General features: G+C 42.1%; 2 protein-coding genes across 3 annotated transcripts; one reads left to right on the top strand and one right to left on the bottom strand.

Annotated features, from left to right (window-relative positions):
- Positions 1-460: 460 nt before the first annotated feature.
- LOC138211490 (BEN domain-containing protein 4) lies at positions 461-12,393 on the bottom strand. 2 transcript variants are annotated; one of them, XM_069171425.1, is made up of 7 exons: positions 12,316-12,393; positions 11,145-11,956; positions 6,057-6,632; positions 4,620-4,711; positions 4,440-4,466; positions 4,006-4,246; positions 461-2,671 (listed from the first exon to the last, which is right to left on the bottom strand). In XM_069171425.1, exons 2-7 carry the CDS (start codon positions 11,647-11,649, stop codon positions 2,439-2,441), a joined length of 1,674 nt encoding a protein of 557 aa, XP_069027526.1. In that variant the 5' UTR covers positions 11,650-11,956; positions 12,316-12,393; the 3' UTR covers positions 461-2,438. The 2 variants fall into 2 exon arrangements, with proteins under 2 accessions (XP_069027526.1, XP_069027527.1); XM_069171426.1 differs by lacking the exon at positions 4,440-4,466.
- Positions 12,394-12,929: 536 nt separating this feature from the next.
- On the top strand, positions 12,930-16,753 carry shisa3 (shisa family member 3). The gene is made up of 2 exons (XM_069171914.1): positions 12,930-13,724; positions 15,514-16,753. Exons 1-2 carry the CDS (start codon positions 13,454-13,456, stop codon positions 16,119-16,121), a joined length of 879 nt encoding a protein of 292 aa, XP_069028015.1. The 5' UTR covers positions 12,930-13,453; the 3' UTR covers positions 16,122-16,753.
- Positions 16,754-18,496: the final 1,743 nt, after the last annotated feature.

Below are 18,496 nucleotides of genomic sequence, written 5' to 3'. Positions count from 1 at the left end.
GCAAGCAGCTACAAAGCTTTTTTGGGTTTACTCAACTAAAAAGGTGAAGTTGAAGTAACAAAACATTTCAAGTTAAAAGGAAACGATATCCCAACATAAAATATTCAATGCTGGTGATGTATTTTTTTTTCAATACACACAAAGTTTCTAATATGTAACAATTTAAAAGTTGATTGTATAGTAATCTTAAATTGGACAAACTTAAGAAGGCACTTTAGATAAACTTCTTAACACAAGTTGACATAACACTTTACTCATTAGTTGAGTAAACTCAAAAAAGCTTATTGCAGCTGATTTGCCATATTTTTTTTTAAAGTTTTCTCAGCTTTTCTATTTTTTTTTACAGTGCATAATAATTTCCACACAGTCCCATAAGTGCTACGGATTTCTGTATCAGTGTAGCATCACCAGTAGATGCTGTCTTATAAACAACGGTGCAAAAAAACTACAGCAAGTCCATTTATTCCAGTACAAATTTGAGCTACTTATAGCCAGTATATTGATCTTTTATGATACTTTATACTTCTATTCCACTACATTTTCCTCATCTAGGCCTATAGCTATTTATCTGACAGCTATGCTTACCAGTTACATTTCAGATAGATAGAAAGACAAACAGACAGACAGACAGAGAGAGAGAGAGAGAGAGAGAGCGAGAGAGAGAGAGAGAGAGAGAGATACATTTTCGGCTTCAGTGCTTATTTTATTTAATATAAATAAAAAAAACAACAGAAACTATTAGATTTGTAAAAATCCGACTGATGTTTCACAGTGTTGATAACAGCCACTTTGAGGGTAAAGGAGTAAATACAAACCAACGCTCACATTCAGAACAGCAACACGACGACAGAATCCAACTGTTTTAAGGTTTCTGTGGCACTTTCCTACTTGGCTTTTTAACGAGGGAGACATGGTATTTCAAGAACACCTCGCACAATAACTGTACTTTATATTACACATTTACACAGCACTGTCGACATAGCGAACTGACCTCATAGATCTGGCACATTCAAACGTAGAAAACAGAGTCATGAAGTGAAGTTATTGAGTCAAATCAAGTCAATACCAAGTCACAGAATAAAAAGTAATGAATTCAGCTTCAGGAAGTCTCGCTGTAGGACTGCTCGGGCTACAATGAGACACTTAAAAGTGCAAATAAGAGCTTCAGAAAGAAAGAAGTGCTCAAATTTTTCCCACTCGGGTTGACAGTTAGTGGATACTCTCTCTGTCATTATTAAGAAACTTTAGGTTGAGACAGAAACAACACACGACTTCTGACGCACAGCTTTAACACTTAACACTGTGGAAGTTTTCCAACAGGTTTAAGGCATTATCATATGGCAGCAGCCTTAAACCAAGAGTTGATCCATCCTGACACGAGGAGGCTCGTCAGAGTACCGAAACAACATAGTCAGGGGGTTTGTAAAATACTGTAAATTATTTTGTATTCCAACAAGCCTATTTTTTTTTTTTTAGAAGTGAGCCAAAAAAAATCTGATATAAAAAATGCAGACATTCAAATGAAAAAGAAATATCTATTTCGCTTTTTTTTTTTTTTTTACTTAAAATCAGCGTTTTATCAAGTACAATGCGTTTAAACAAATAGTAGACCTCATGTCATCTTTGCAGGAGCGAGAATTTCTGCCGAGCCAATTATAGGACTGTTAATAAAGACGAAAACTTTGGGGGAATTTGTGCTGGAGAGCAAATTGAGTTTTAAAAGCTGTGAATGTAACACTGAGGATGTCTGTGTGCGTAATTTCAAAAGTGTTCTGCAATATTTTTCTGAACGAGATAGTTAGAAACAGCTCAGCACTGATCTAAAACTTCTTCCAACTAAAAGGAAGCTGGATTTTAAACACATTTCACAAACGCTATATTGTTAAATGCACTTTTCTTTTTAACAAATATAACTAAACTCATTGGACACGATTCAGATTAAGAAAAAAAAAATTAGGACGCAAAGTGCAAGACTACAGGTAACAAACCATGTCTTTCTCAGAGGCACTCCTGTAGACGGGTTGCAAGTAAAGGTGCTTCGGCAGTCACATTAAAAACAAATTGAAATGTTACTTTTCATGATGGACGTGATAGTCAGTGATGGATAGAAGAGAGGAAATCTTCCACTGGTCGTAACATAACTGCTCAAAACCTGTGAAAACATAGAAAAAGTAGCATATGGAAGACTCAAACTGTTTAATTTAAAACCCTGATGAGTTCAATTTTAACTAAACAAAACTTCCGTTATATAAAAATGGCAGAAAAGCTATAAAACTATTTAAAAAAAAAAAAAAAGAAGAGGACTGTCATTATATTCTGTCATAAACTTCTGGAATGTTTTCTTCACTGTGTAAAGTGACAGGATAAGGTTGGTGTTTTGGGATATGTTATTATACAGCTACATTTCAAGCATTTTGTCTTTGATTTCTCCCCTAACTTCAATCCGACTGGCCGTTCTGGCAGCCTTTTAAATACAGTTCGTCCTGCGACAAATGGCCGTCGAAGCCGTCCATGTAGAGGCTGCTGGTGCTGCTGCCGCTGCTGCCCAGGAACGTGCCGACCGCCCGGCCCTGACGAGCGTGACCGACGGCGTCGCTGAACACTTTGTTGATCTGCTCCTCTGAGGGCATCCACCAGTCTGGGTTTGAGGCACAGTGCATCCGGATAAACTCTGGCAAGATTTACAATTACAAGGTTGTTTTTGTTTTTTTATTTATTGAGAATTATAGTGAGTCTCATCAGGCTTTGACAGGAATGAGGCTTGGAGGGACTTCAGGTGGAGTTTGCATGATATTCGGTGAAGTGATGAGGCCGAGAAGACAAACAATGGCCAAAAGCAGAGCAGTAGTATTACCGCTAATGTGCATATACATCCTGGTATTGCGGCAAAGCGTGTAATACACCTGTCAGTCCACAAGAGGGCACCGGGTCAGTGCCACGTTTTGCCTCGCCTGGTCGTGAAAAGTTTTTTTTTTTACTTTTGGTCTCGAAGAGACTTTGAACACTGTTCTTTTTTGATAAAAGCCCTGCGTTGTTTTCATCCCGCCACCCTTGACATCATCGTTACATGGACTTCGCCACATGACCTCAATCACATGACCTCCTTCTTCGACCCTGGTCATCCATACCTGTATTTTTCACATGAAACTGACACGGTATCCTCTGCTGGACTGACAGGTGTATTACACGTTTTGGCGTGATACCCGGATGGCAGGTGCTATTTTATCTTATTATTGTCAACCCTGTGCCAGTGAATGGATTAGACAAGAGTTTAGAAAGGCACACAACTGTGTTTATAAGGTCCCACGGTTCACTCTGCTTATCTGTCGTGAGGCATCGTTCAGGATAAATTGAAGTTTTATCGATTTAAGATTAAACTGACAACAGAAATTTGAGTTTTTTTTAAAAGAATGTACGTCTTTTTTTAAAGCTGTTCGAATTGCCGTTGCTGAAATGTTTTACATAAATAAACTCGCCCGGCGTTTCCTGACATCAGATGTCAGTTGGTGAAGGAGAGGAGTGAGAAAAAACACTGAATCTGATCAGTTATACTTGAAATCCCTCCACCACAAATGGGATATGTTTCAGATCTTACACTGAGTATAAAGATGAGAAAATCAAACCTAAAATTTGAATTTGTTTGTGTATATAGGGCTAAAAATAAATCTGTGCCATATCTGAACCAATAAAGTCATATTTGGCACATTTTTGTTTGCAACACAAACACAATGTCAGTTTCAAAGAAGTCTGTTTTGTATAATTATGAGCCCATAAATAATGATCAGAGTTGATATCTGCTGCATTTCAATTCTGAAACAAGACTTGTAGAAGTGGAGTGCTCTAATGAGCACGGCCCTCCATCATTCAACCACTGAGAAATATTTTATAAGCAGATATTTGCCAAAGATTCATGTAGGAGTTCTACTAATATTTCATGCAAATTCAGAAGCCGATTGAATTATGACACAAATACTGTTGTGAATCAGACATTTTCAGGCCGAGTACCTCTGAGGCAGCTGACTTTGACCGGGTTGAGCGGTCGTCTCTCCAGGCCCGGCTCCCCTGAGTGGACTGAACGCTTCCTTTTGCCCAAACCACAGGAGAATTTGAGCTCATCTGTGGTGAAGACGTAGCGAATCAGGTAGCGCAGCAGGCGTCTGCCGTCTTTCTTCGAGGAGTTGACGGCCTCGTCCCACTGCTTATTAGAGATGAAGAGAGGATAGTTCTCCAGGAGCTGTTTACTGCCCTGCAGGGAGGAGGAGGACGGAGGTGACACTCAGATGGAGTTCAGGTTTTCAAGCTTTTAGACGTAGCATCTTCGCGATAATGTGATGCATTACAGTTCTGTCACTATGTAGAGATAATTTCACTACTTTCTGTTCATGTCATGAGCAGAAAATGATTAATTGTGTTCCTGAAAAAGAAATGAAGACGCGCACCTCAAAGACTGTTTGCCGTTCTTCTTCCTGCACAGACACAGTTTTTAATGTTCACACCACTTGATAAGACATTTCCGGTGCATGATGCACCTGTTCAGATATTCTTGCACCTTAACATATGCTACTGATAACACATGCTTTGAATAGCTGTGAACAATGTGCAGGAGGCTGTTTCCTCACCTCTGTGAGCTGGTCCTCTGGCAGCGGCTGGACCAGCTGGTTGTGAAACTCAAGAACAGTCTTGAAGTAGTCAAGAACATTTTGACAGGGAACTGTAAAAACACAAGCTAATGTGACCAGTAATAGAAACACATTGTCAAAGTTCCCTGCAAGCAACGAGACAACTTCTATGGTGTGTATATAATTAAAGAAGAATAACCCTGCAACATTTCCCTCCTCCTTTAAGGATCCTTTTAACTCGAATGTGTTGTAATTATGAGCTCAGATTGAAGAAATCCGCTGTGTACACAATTTCACGTGCAGATAAAATAATCAGTTTTAGAGTAAATTAGATTAGTGTGACTCTGGGGAGCTCAGAAAGCTTTGGAGAGAATAGAAAAGTTGGCAAAAATAGATGGTTTTATTAAAAGATTGTGTGATGCATTTAGGCAGCAAGACCACGAGAAGGAAAATGATCAGACAACCTTTCTGATAATCAACTAATCATTTACACCATTTATCATAGATGGTAAATATTCCTGTACATGTGAAGTCAACAACCAAAAAAAAAATACCCATTTGGACACTTTTCAGCTCAATCTGTTTCTGACTAGGTTTACAAGACAGGCGAAATATTATCGAGTTTAACGATCCATCTATTAATTAATTGGTCTATCAGCAGAAAATTCTTCTTCAACTATTTTAAAGATTAATAATTGTTTTAATATTTAAAGAAAAAGTACTTATATTCAATTGAATGGGCTTCTTTTGGTGCATTTGCTTTTCATGCTAATGAGAAATCAAATAACTTTCATTTGTGATATTTTGTGGACAAAACAATTAATCCATTAATGAAAAAAATGTATAATAAAAATAATAGTTGCTGCCCTAGAAAGGGAAACCAATAAATGCAGATGCTCCCTTCCAGAAAAAACACATGAATTTCACGTGACCACATATACATGTGATTGTACACATGTTAAACGTGTTTTTTCAAAAGGAAACATGTGGTTTTGGAACATTTTCACGGTGAAATGTGTGAAGCCCATGTAGATTCCCATGTGATAACCTTTCCACATATTTTCCCCATGTTATCATATGTGGCAACATGTAAACATGTGTCACACATATAATCATGGGAAAACTCGCGTGTTTTTCTGTAAGGCCGTTCATGCAGAGTACTGTGAGTCATTGAATGTTTTTTTATAAGTTTAAATATTATGCCTTCACAGCTACCAAATCTCTTATAGACCACACTCTCAATCGATATCATGTAAACTCTAAAAAAGATTTATTAGAAGAACAGAGCTCCAGCGGGGTAAAGACTCTATGAAAAGAAACCGTTTGCTTCAATTTGTCACCATTCTGTATCAATAAAAGTACGACTTTAAGAGACCCTTGTCCCATCCCAAAGTTTAGCATCAATACCCAGCGAAGTCCCGACTTTTATTACTGCACCTGGGATATTCTCCAGCTTGTTGCGGAGCTCCTCGTTCTCCTGCTGCAGGGACAACACCTCCTGCTCCAACTCCAGGCAGCGTGGACAGCAGCTCTCCTCCTCCTCTTCCTCCTCAGGCAGTGTGGACGACGGGTGGCCGTAGGACTCTGACGGAGTCGGGGAGCCCCAGCCTCCCATGTTGTGCCTTGGAGGAGACACCCCCGTACCGGGCTCCGCTGTTGGACACTGCTCTTCCTCTAGACCCGCAGCCAGATGCTGCTGCTGCTGCTGCTGCGACCCTGAGAGCAGATAGTTCTGTAGGGAGTCTGTGAAGATGCGGAGAACTGCAGAGGTCTTTTGTTGGTTCAAATGGCTTTGTTGGGCCTCCTCCTCGGGGTCTGTGGTGGAAGAGCTCTCCTCAGATTTGGTCTTCCCCAGTGAGGAGCAGTGAAGGCCCTGAGTGTCCCCAAGCCCGTCTTCCAGCTTGATGTTAGGGGTGAGGGAGGAGGAAGGGGGCTCCAGGAGACGCCCGTTATTAAGGAGGCTGAGGACTCGACTACACTGCTGGGCAAAGGCATCCAAGATTAGACGGTTCTCTATGACAAAGAGAGGAGAAACCAGGTGTAAAATGACAAATCACGACACAAGTCATCTAAGGGGATTTTACATTGTAAAGTCAAGACTTACAATATTACTGAGAGGAACCAAACAATTCAACAATTCCCACATGAGTGACAGCGGGGAGAAAACAACTCTTTTAACCAGAAACCTCATGCGGCCACCTGCCTCGACGGGTTCCGGTGACAGGAGAGCATAGAGAGAAAAGAACACCATTGAGAGAAAACAAACAATAAACACTGAGTAGGTTAGTGGGGCTAGTATTACAGATTGGAAACATGTGGATCCAGAGCAGGACATACCTGCAGAAAGGTTCAGGGAGAGAGGACAGAGAAAATCACAAACTATAGTAGAGAGAAGACAAAAAGTTAATGCTATGCAGTACTGGCATATAAACACATCGAGAGTCCGTCAATCAAAAAGGAAAGTTTTAAGCCTTATCTTAAAAGTAGAGAGAGAGAGGGTTTCTGCCTCCTCAACCTAAACTGGGAGCTGGTTCCACAAGAGAGGAGCCTGAAAGCTGAAGGTTCTGCTTCCAACTCTACTTTTGGAAACTCTTGGAAAAACAAGTAAGCCTGCACTATGAGAGCGCTATGTTGGGATAACAGGGTACCATGAGGACTTTAAAATATGGTGAAGCTTGGCCATTAAGGGCTTTATATGTAAGGAGAAAGCTTTTTAATTCTATTCTGGATTTTAACGGAAGCCAATGACGAGAAGCTAACATGAGAGTAATATGATCTCTTTTGCTAAAATCCTGTCTGCACTCTCACTGCAGCATTTTGGATCCACTTTTAAAGAGTTATTGTGACATCCTGATAATAAGGACTTATAACAGTCCAGCTGAGAGGTAACAAATGCATAGACTAGTTTTTCTGCATCACTCTGAGACAGGAAGTTCTTAATCTTGACAATACTGAATAGCGAAGAAAGGCAGTCCAAGAGACTTGTTTTATGTGTGAAGTAAAGGACATATGCTGTTAAAAAAAAATAACTCCAAGGTACTTCACAGTAGAGCCGGAGCCCAAAGCAATTCCATCCAGAGTAACTCGATGGTTAGAAAGTACGTGAGCCTTGATGTCTTTTAGACATGCTAGAAGTCTGACTAGCTGATTTGTTCCATCTTTATAGATCAATACAGCTGCGTGTCATCTGCATATAACAATGGAAATGTATGAAGTGGTTCCTCATCATATTACCAAAGGGAAGCATGTATACCATAAAAAGTATCGTTCCCAGTGCAGAACCTTGTGGAACTCAATAACTAACTTTTGTTTGTGCGGATGAGTCGTAGTCATAAAATACTGTGATCGACAGTGTCAAATGCAGCCCTGAGATTCAGCAAGAAAAGCATAGACACGAGTCCAGTGACTGAAGATATGAGAAGATCGTTGGTAACTGTCGCTGGTTCTGTTTCTGTGCTATGATGCCCTCTGAAGTCTGACTGAAAATCTTCAAACAAACTATTTCTGTGAAAACAGTCATGCGATTCATTTGCAACAGCTTTTCCAAAGATTTTAGAAATAAAGGGGAGTTTGGATATCGGTTTATAGTTGGTTAAAACGCCTGGATCTACACAAGGCTTTTTAAAAGAAAGGTTTAATTACAGCAACCTTAAAACTGCCTGTGGTGCGTAGCCTGTTGATAAAGATTAATCTGATCTAATATGGAAGTGTTAATTAAGGGTATAACATAGTGTAGTTAGGATTAGGTCTGAAAGAAAAGTAGACGGTTTAGATGATGTAATTGTTGAAGTTAGCTCAGACAGATCTGTAAGAGAGATGCGGTCTAAAAATAAATCATGTCTTACAGATGTTTCCAAAGCTACTGAACTTGACGATAGATCTGTGACAGCTGTGAGAGGGATGTGATTATTTTTCTTACTAGTAGTTGCAATTTTATTTGTAAAGAAGCTTTGGAAGTCTTTACTACTGAGAGCTAAATGAAAAAAAAAAAAAAAGAGCCTCACAAGAGCTGTGACTCCTGGCTACAGTGCTAAAAAGAAACCTGGGATTGTTCTTGTTTTATTTTTTTGTGTTATTGGGGAACATTTTTTAAAAACAAAAGTACTTAATCTGCATGTCATATTATATATGCATTAGTGTGTCAGCAGCATTTTACTGTTGTAGCTTGTCAAGGTGTTTCACTGCTGTAGTTAGGTTGTTTAGTCCACTGGTTCCTCACACAGGGACAGAAAATAAATAAATATGAGCGGTCATGAGATGATATATGGGGTAAAAAACAAAACAAAGCTCTGCAAGTCAAATTTTGCATAATTTGAACCCTGAGAAGTTTAGAGGGCAAATGTTTCAGCTGGAAAAAAAACTCAAGTCAAAGAGCTGTTTTAAGTATTCATGGGTTTAATCTTCCGAAATGCAACGTGTTTTATCTTATTGTGTATTTTTTTTTATAAAATCTTAATCTGCAAAATAGCCAATAAATAGCCAGTAAATCTAAAATGTAGAGAAGTATAAAGCAGCAGAAAATGGAAAGGACAAGTATTAAAAAATAAAACTTCACCACTTACACTTAATAAAACGTACTTTGCTTTTGACCCGTGATGAAACATAATTTGTTTCTCAGTAAACTGCACAGTTTTGTAAACAATACAATTTATTCTGTGTTTTACGTGTCATCACATTTAGTTCTTTTACTTTCTGTCCTCCGTATCTTTTTGTGGCAAAGTGTTTCATTACAGTAGCATACAGGAGGCTCCTCTGCTCACAGAAATGTCAGCGTGATTATGCTGATTTATTCAGATGTCAATAAACTCCAGAGTTACATTATCTGTGACCAAATCCAGACGAGCAGAGCAAATCAGCACAGACCTATTGTCCAGAAACAAGCCTCGGCGTATGGTTTCCCTGGTAGTCTGGGCACGTCTCAATGAGATGATCTCACACACACCTCCGGTGTGATGATTATGAGTCTACTGGCCTCACACAAACACACACACACACACACATACACACACAGACAAAATGAGTTCTGGGAGGCCATTGCTGCATTGCCACTCGCTCAGACGTGTCTATCAGCCTGGCGCAGATGTGTCGCATTTATTAATATGCGTGCTGTCTCTGTTTACCCGTCGAGATGTATCTGATATAATTTGCCTTCACCCTGCACCCCCCCCCCCCCCATCCTCCTCCTTCACCACCCCCCACCCTCGTCTCTTCTCTCACCAGCTCTGTGGCAGTGTGAGCTGAGAGCCTCATAAAATTTCATTAAAAAACAACACGGTCGGCTGAGGCAAATTTATGAGACCCATTTATTTTAATCACAACTCTTTGGGAAAGGCTTCTCAATGCAATTTGTGTTATTGTGTGCTGTACTGATTGCCCAGTCCCAGAGTCTATGGTGCTTCTCCTCATAAGAAAGGACATCAAGTGTTTTTGTTTTTTTCCAGCCATGAAAAGGACATTAAGTTGTTCCCATCATGCAAATAAAAACACTTTGATGTGTCATTATCAGTGCAAATTCATGGCACGTTTAGCCGGGAATGGATGCTGCATCTTCTGCAATTCACTGGAGCAGAGAAAATATGGTTTTGTGTGATTATTTCACAAGTGATAACAGGATCATGTGTGTGCCAGAACAGATGCAAACAATGGGATCATAGAGACAGGAAACAGATTCAAGTGGCTTAAAGATATGATACTAATGATCAGTTTTATATTAAACATGTAATACTTGATGCACATATTTGCCAACTCACATAAAGGTTAGTTAATATGAGGCTACAGTGCAACCTGAGCTCTGGCTCAACACTTGATTGCCTGTAAAGCGACAATAACCAGCAGCAAATTGAGCCGCTGCTGCCAGCTGTGATAAAGAGATTAATATCTGATTAAAGGATGAGGTGTCTAATATTTAATTTCATAACTGCCGGGATTAGGTTCATTGCTTTCATCTTAATGTTGGTTCCCATGGACCCGCCCTCCACATGGGTAACACATTTCTTCCTGTACGGCCCTCTAATGAACAGCAGCTGAGGAGAAAAATGAGCAAGGAACAATGTGTTTCAACAGGAGAGTGTGAGGGCCCATCTCACGCACACACAAGTAAACACACAAACACACACACACACACACAATTACCCAGTGTAATTTTTTAGCACATCCACACTGGAGATTCAATCATGACTGCTCCCATTACAACAGCAAATCCATCACTGCTGACAGGAAGGGGAAAAAAGGAAGGAAAGGGAACAAAAAAAAAATGAAGCTCAGGTGATGTGGAGCAAACAATAGGGATGCTGGCTTTTTGGCCTTCCTCTAAGTTTACTGACTCGATTCATGCCCATATGGCTGCTGCCGAAACCCCCCAAAAATAAACACTAATATCTGTGTAATCTGGAGACACGTAGACGGGAAAACTCTCAACATCCAAAATCTTGAATACTAATACCACTACTTGAGCACTAAAAGAGATTGGAGCAGACCCGAGCAGGAGCACTCTCATCACTCACTCTGAAGAAGTTTGAAACCCACCTGTGCTGATACCGTAGGTGCAGTCCGGAGAGAATCTGGGCTCCGCTCCGCCGCCGCTGGCGCGCCGCTGCAGGTTACCAAGAGATACCGCCGCCGCCGCCGCCACGCTGCCCGCCGCGGCTGAGGTGGATGTCGGGACCCTGCTGCTGGGCCTGGTCTCACATGAGAAGCGATGCTGCTGCTGCTGCTGCTGCTGTTGCTGCTGAGGCGTCGGGTGATGCTGCTGGCTGCTGCTGATAGCGACGCTGTTTTGGTGGAGCTGCTGCAGACGCTGTTGGTGTTGGGGATAGTACTGCTGGAAGGGATGAGGCTGCTCGGGATGAAAAGTGAAATGATGCCCGTCGCCAAACAGAGGCACCTCCGCCACAGCGGACCGGTCAAAGCGCGGCTTGCCCGCCGAGCGCTTGCTCTGAAAGGTTTTCAGGCTGCTGTACGGACCCCGTTGTTGTCGGCACATCTTCGGGGCGCAGGGCCCTTCATCTGCGGGCTGCATCTCTCCCTCCATCCCCTGGCCAGGTGTCACAGCGCGGCGGAACAGCTGCGTGCGGATACCGTGGCGCGCTGGTGTGACAGGCAGCTGATGAGCGAGGGATCGGATCGTCACTGTCTGGCTAGCTTTCCCTCATCCACGCCGTGCGTGTGAAGGGTGGGCTAATTTACTGACAAGTCGCCGCTCCAATCCCCAGTCGGGAGCGCCGATACCGAGACTCCTCCAGAGGGAAATGCAGGCGGGACTTGTGCGCCGCTGCCTGCCTCCTTTGTAGCTCAACAGCCTCACTCAGAACAACGGGGCGCTATAGCAGTTGTACAATCTGAAAATAAAAAAAAATAAAAAAAAAAATAAAAAAAAAACATCCTACAAAAGAAAAAGGCAGTGGCCATTTTGCAGCTCGGCTCAAAGCCGCAATAGAGCAACACAGATGACAGAAAAAAAAAAGAAGCTTCTGAACATTAGGTGGAGCTAAAAAAAAAACAGCACAGTTCAAAAGTCTTAAGTGTCATAGTCTGTCTTTAGATTAGAAATGATTATTGACAACAAGACTATACAATAAACTATAAAAAAAGGAGGACAGCCTCTAATTTGAGGCCAAATCCTACTAGTTTCTCGGCGATCTAAAGGTTACAAGCCTACTTCATCAAATTAGATCAAAAGTCCATATTATTTTATTACCTGATATCCCCCGATAAAAGGCAGGTAACAGCTGTCCAATAGCGCGGAGGTCCAAAAGTTTGCAGCACCACATGGGGGCGCTGCATCAAAAGGTTTCAAACAGAGGAGAGGAGGGTTTAAAGACCTGCTGCTGATTACCGTCCACTTTTTTTTTCTTTTTTTTTAATTTCTCCGGACAGGTCGATAACGTTTTTTTCATTCTGTGGAATATCAAAATACATGGAAGAGTTTGTTTCTCGACACCAAACTGAGACCGGCTACACGACAATAATGCAACAAAAAATACTGATTAAACAATGACATGTATATGCTCATTTGGCCTGTTATTAATCCACCAAATCAGCGAGTAATATTTAGAAGATAAAAAATTAAACTGAAATGTGAAACCTTTACAATAAAAAAAGAAAAAAAAAAAAAAGCTGCCAGAAACCGTTGGAGTTAAAAAGATAATAATTGCGGATTTACCTATTTACAATATAACAAATGTTTAGTCTTAAATGTCAAAATAATGAAAAGCAAAGACACAACCTGCTTATGTTTAGTTTATGTTTAAACAAAATAAACGAGTTGAAATCACGCGTGTTATTTACGCAACTTCACGGAATCGGGAGTAATTGGCGTCTGCGCACCCCCTTGCTTGCCGCTGCACCACGTGATCGCGCACGTCCCGTTAATGGGAGTTACGTGCGCGCGTCGAAAAACCCCGAGTCACAAAATCAGCAAAGCTCCAGAGAGGTGGGCGCACAACTTCCACACCGACACACGACCACAGGAGCGTTATTCACCACAGAGGTTTGAGAGAAACTCGAGCGCGTTTGGAGTCGCTCTGCCGGCTATACTCGTCTTTTTGGGATCAGAATAAAGTTCAGCAATGTTATTTTTTTTAAAAGTCACTGAGAACAGTTAGTTGGACAAACCGGAGGAGGGTCAATTAAGGAGCAACTGTTGCCTCAAAGCGGTTCGGATGCTGGAAAGATGACGGTGACATAACTTTGGATCCGGTCGTTGAAGTTCCCTCTCGGTTAAAATTCATCTCAAATGACGAGCGTGTAATCCGGACTGACTCGGCGGTACCCAGGGAGCTGCAGCACCACAGGACGCGGGGAACCGTGAACCCCCCCCCCAGCGGCTCGCCGGGATGGTGCGCCTGTTGAACTGCCTGCTGCTCGGATATCTGACCTGGAATCTGCGGATATCGGACGCTCAGGGAGAGTACTGCCACGGCTGGCTGGACGCGAATGGGAATTACCATGAAGGCTTCCAGTGTCCGGAGGACTTTGACACCATGGACGCCACCGTGTGCTGCGGCTCCTGCTCGCTGCGCTACTGCTGCGCGGCCGCGGACGCGCGGCTGGACCAGGGCGGCTGCACCAACGACAGGGAGGTGGACAACACCGAGTTTGCAGCGCGTAAGTTCGGTGTTTTAAAAGTCATTTTTCAGACTCTCGATGTACAATTTCCACCTTAAAACACCACCTTTCTCGTGTTTATTTTTACGTGCAAAACCTCGCAGAGGCGAATTTGTTCAGAGTTGAATTCGTCTGTATTATAAAAACGACAAAGTACGTCATTTAAATTCTCAAATAAACAGTATTTAACTTGGTTGTAATTAAAACTAACAAACACTGTCAGATGGACATGCATATTCAGCAGAAGTTGGAGCAGATCTTTCAGGAGAGGTCAGAGGTCAGCTGAACAATTTCGACAGCAGAGAAGGGAGAGTTTCAATGCCTTGCTTAAGGACACTTCAGGTATTCAAGGACATAGTTTGCTGGAACCAGACCACCCTGTAGTCCTTTGAAATAATGAGAAATTAAAACATTAAACAGAAGTTTGGTGCTGCTGGACAACAAAGGCTAAAATTGTGCCAATATTCAACACAAAATCTAAACGCAAAGTTTTTATATTCTTATTAATGTCTTGTGTTTGTTTTTTTTTGTAAATTTAAACTTTAGAAATGGACACTGATGTTCTGGAAATATGGGATGTGTTATGCTTGTCACATGCAGTTAATGTCTGTTGAATCACTGCTGTTTGAAAGTTTGTATGTATTTTCAGCATTAACCAGCCTGAGAGTCCAGTTTCCACCACCTGCTTTTATCTCTACTCCAGTGGCTTCATTTTACCTCAGCACACTCCAGATTGTTATCGGCGCAAAAAGGAAAAGCCGGACGAGTTTTTGAAGACCCGGTCCGTCAGTCGCGCAAATATCGTTCTTCAAAGAAATTCTCGTCAAAATTTTCACGCAGAAATTAGCACGAAACTCGATCAAGTGGAGCCGGATTACAGTGGAGGAATGTTTTCCATAGTCGGAGCCTTCTCACACAAGCAGCCCTTTTGTGCTGGTGAATATAAAGCACATTCACTTTGACAGCTCACTAATTTTCAAATGAAAGTAATCACAACATTGTGAGACACCAACTCACTTCTGTGGCCTCTTCAAACGGTGTCAAAGTGTTGCTTTGACCTACTGTTGCTTACGAAGGTTGGAATAATCGGCTTCTTTAACCCCCGAGGTTTTTATCAGTTTTCTTTAAATTTCCCGGACGGATAAGCTTTTGAGCCTTTTAACTGAATGGACTGTGTGCACTCACAATTTCCTATTTTTCAAACTAAATAAACGTTCGTAGCGAGATTTCCTGAGTGCAAAAGGGCTTCGTGAAGTGTAACTTGAGATGTTTGTGTTTTCAGGAGGAATGTGTCGCTGATTTGGTCACGATACTTTAAAGGATTTTAAAAGAAATTGCATGATTTAAAAAGTTCAGTATCACAATTTTATTCACCATAAGTAGCCATGAAATAGGTTGTAGTTCTTGGTGACCAACAAGGTAGGACTTAACTTTAAACCTCCTGTTTCGGGTTTAAAGCCACTAATGCATTTGATAACAACTATCATTTCTCCTGTGGGTGTGTAAACGGAGAAGAAATGACAAAGTAAAACTCATCAGAAAACACGAGTTGTTGAAAAGACTGTAAAAACACTTACAAATGAGTTTGTATCCGAGATCAACTACATTAGTGTTTAAAACAATAATTTCTTAAATATTCATAGTGCTTCTAAATGTTTAAAGTATAATAAATGTACTTTATCTTTAAACGATGTAGTTTCTCTGAAAAATGTTTAGCTTTTAAATGTTTTTTTTTTTTTGTGGTTTCCTGGCCGCTGATTCTGACCTGCCTGTGCTCCTTCCCCCTCAGAGCCCGTCTACGTGCCCTTCCTAATGGTGGGAAGCATCTTCGTCGCCTTCGTCGTGGTCGGCTCCCTGGTGGCCGTCTACTGCTGCACCTGTCTGCGGCCCAAGCAGCCGACCCAGCAGCCCATCCGCTTCTCCCTGCGAAGCTGCCAGGGCGAGACCATCCCCATGATCCTCACCACGGCCCCCCCGAGCCTCCGCGCCCCGTCGCGACAGTCCAGCACTGCCACCACCAGCTCCAGCTCGGCCGGAGGGGGCAGCTCCATGCGGAGGTACTCTCTCGGGGGTCAGGGGCAGCAGCAGCAGCAGCAGCAGCACGGCTGCCTGGTGTCCGCCACCGTCTCCTCGTCAGCCTCCACTCCCACCCAGACCCCTCAGACTCTACTTCCACCTCCGCCGCCTCCCCCTTACACATCCCCACCGGCAGCCCTGACGGGAGGCCTCCACCACGTGCTGCCTTCCACCCACGCCCAGCTGCAGCTCCACCAGCCCTCCATGCCCTCTCACGCCGCTCAGAGCGCCAGCTTCCTCCTGCCCCAGCAGTACTTCTTCCCCTTGCAGCCCGACGCCTTCTCAGCAGCCAAGGGCTTTGCAGACTTTGGGCAGAGCTGACAGGGCTCTCGGCATGGGAAATGGAGGGATTACAAGATTTGTAGAGGGTAAGATGTGAGCTGGTGAGGGCAAACACGCAGCAACCCAGCTGGCGGCGTAAAAGGCCCGGCCCGGCTGAATGGACGCAGAGAGAGCGGCGAGTGGACAAGGAGTAAAATGTAACAAAGCCGCGGTTGAACGCCGCTTAATTCCCTTCCTGTACCACAGGACACATCATCAGACCTGCTAAGGGCTAGACCATGTCTGAATTTAATGCACTTTTATACTGGATACAGATCTCAGTGGTCTACGTTCTATTGTTTTGTTTTTTTATATATACATGCTGCTTTTCAAGGAGGAAGCTCGCAGACTAAAATCGTATCACCCTTAAAGAACAGATGAGACTGTTACTGTCAGTCTGAGACTCTGCTGAGTATTGCTCCACTTTTAGGGGAATATTAGAAATTGGAAACCAGGGAATTATGTTTTTTTTTTTTGACAATCTTAAGGACCTCTGAAAGGGGGAGACAGAGGACATTTTATTTTGGGGGGAAAAAAAGAGGATATTGTGAGATGTTGTACAGGTATTCTACCCAGACCGGGGCTGTCATATTGGTTCTTTTAATTTACAGCAAATAAACGTATCTCACTAATGTCTGTGCACTGATATATGTGACATTTGTCAAGTGACATTTGAAGAAGAAAAAAAAAGCCTGTCCAGAGTGAAGCCTCATCATCACTCGGGACAAAAAAAAGGGAAACCGGAGCGGGTCGGGTCTGCACAGCAGCCTCCTACCTGTCGCTCATTCTTGCGCCAGACTTCACAGCAGGAATGCAGCGCTGAGATCCGTCATTGTCAGTGTTCAATGAGCATGGCATGGTCACAGTGTTAAAAACAACTCGCCCCAGAAATAGAGGTTTATGTTGCACCAGCAGGTAGAGCAAAATCTTAACAAAGACCGTCCTGTTTCCCCGGTTACCTGACTGTGAAATAGACTTGGCAGTCGGGTGTCTCACGAAATCTGCAAACTGTTCGGTCTGAGACTGTTTTCAGGCCGCATTCAGAGGTCCCGTAAAAGTCTGCGCCGTTATCACAAAATACAACTTGCATGATTTGGATCACTCGGACTCGTTCATATTGGCGGCTGTCAAGTGTGAACGTCTCTATCAGATCCCGGGCTCTGCTTAAAAAAGGAAAATAAAAGCTGCTAAAGGCGTTTTTATGGCATTTCGTACATTTTTCAGATACTTACAATCCTTTACCGCTTTGCCAGGTTTCAATTTCTTTTCCAAGTTATCCTTGGATCCCGATTATTTCTCCTCGCACAGTTATTTGTACTTAACTGTCTCATGGGTTTCATAGTAATTACAAGTTTTGCAACATTTCTGGGTCTTTTGAAAAGTCTCACTCCGCTCGGAACAAAACCAAACTTCTGTTTACTTTATTATGAATTGTAGCCATTGTTCATCAAACATGCATCATTTCTGGCATCATTTTGTCAGTGGATCAACCTTGATTATTGCAGGGCATCATGGGACAATAACAATCGAGCAGTAAACCGATGAGCTGATGACTGAAAGATGACTTCTTTATGAAAACATGATGGGTTTGTTTGGCTGCAGTGTAATCAGATACCTCAGTTGTTCTTCTGCTCAACAAGTGTTTGTTGAGGTAATAAATCAAACTTGCTGACATCACCAGGAACCCCGATTGTTGCAAAAATCAACCAGGATTGACATTTTTAAAACAACTTTAAACGTTTTCTTTATTTATTTGATGTAGTCATTTTAGTTTGGACGCATCTGACGATTACTAAATCTTTTCTCGTTTTTTGTTTTTTTTGGGGTCTGTAAAATATCTAAAACTAGTGATGCAATCAGTCTCGATGAATAAGGCTCAGGTTGTCTTCAGTTTATGGACAAATAAACTCAGAAAAGTAGGAAAGCTTCATATTTGAGAAGCTGGAACCAAAGAGTTGTTCAGGTTTCTACTATTAAAAAAAAAATGACAAAAAAAACTTGATACATTTTATGTCAATCAACTATTGAATTGAACTTTTAAGACCCAGATTACAGCAACAAAAATGAGATACAAAACCTTCTCTGCTGATTTATCTAGTAATAATAAACTCATCAAAATAAAGTGTAGTTGGGTCATTTAATCTGGATTTATTACAGGATCGGATTGCCGTCTGTGTGATCACACACACACATTCGACTAAACCCCCCCCAGTCATAACCAAAAAGGTCTCTATTGATATCATGTGTTTGTCCTGCAGTCTGATGCTTCGCCCTGCCTTTTCCTGTTTAGGTTTTCTGTCCTGTTTGTTGCCACACAGCCACAAGATGACGGTGATTACCTAGTCTGCAAATACACACAAGAATGACCAAAGATG

Source organism: Embiotoca jacksoni, unplaced genomic scaffold (genome assembly GCF_022577435.1).
Source record: "Embiotoca jacksoni isolate LCO1_2020_lvr unplaced genomic scaffold, fEmbJac1.0.p SCAF_5, whole genome shotgun sequence".
In the NCBI taxonomy this organism is placed as follows: Eukaryota; Metazoa; Chordata; class Actinopteri; family Embiotocidae; genus Embiotoca; species Embiotoca jacksoni.
This window is presented reverse-complemented; position numbering and strand designations above follow the sequence as displayed.

Coding starts and splice junctions, on each gene's coding strand:
- LOC138211490 (XM_069171425.1), bottom strand. CDS start 11,649: ATGGAGGGAGAGATGCAGCCCGCAGATGAAGGGCCCTGCGCCCCGAAG. Junction 4,712..6,056: donor CAAGCTGGAGAATATCCCAG/GTGCAGTAATAA, acceptor GTGTTTTTACAG/TTCCCTGTCAAAATGTTCTT. Junction 4,467..4,619: donor CAGAGGACCAGCTCACAGAG/GTGAGGAAACAG, acceptor GTGTCTGTGCAG/GAAGAAGAACGGCAAACAGT.
- shisa3 (XM_069171914.1), top strand. CDS start 13,454: ATGGTGCGCCTGTTGAACTGCCTGCTGCTCGGATATCTGACCTGGAAT. Junction 13,725..15,513: donor CAACACCGAGTTTGCAGCGC/GTAAGTTCGGTG, acceptor CTTCCCCCTCAG/AGCCCGTCTACGTGCCCTTC.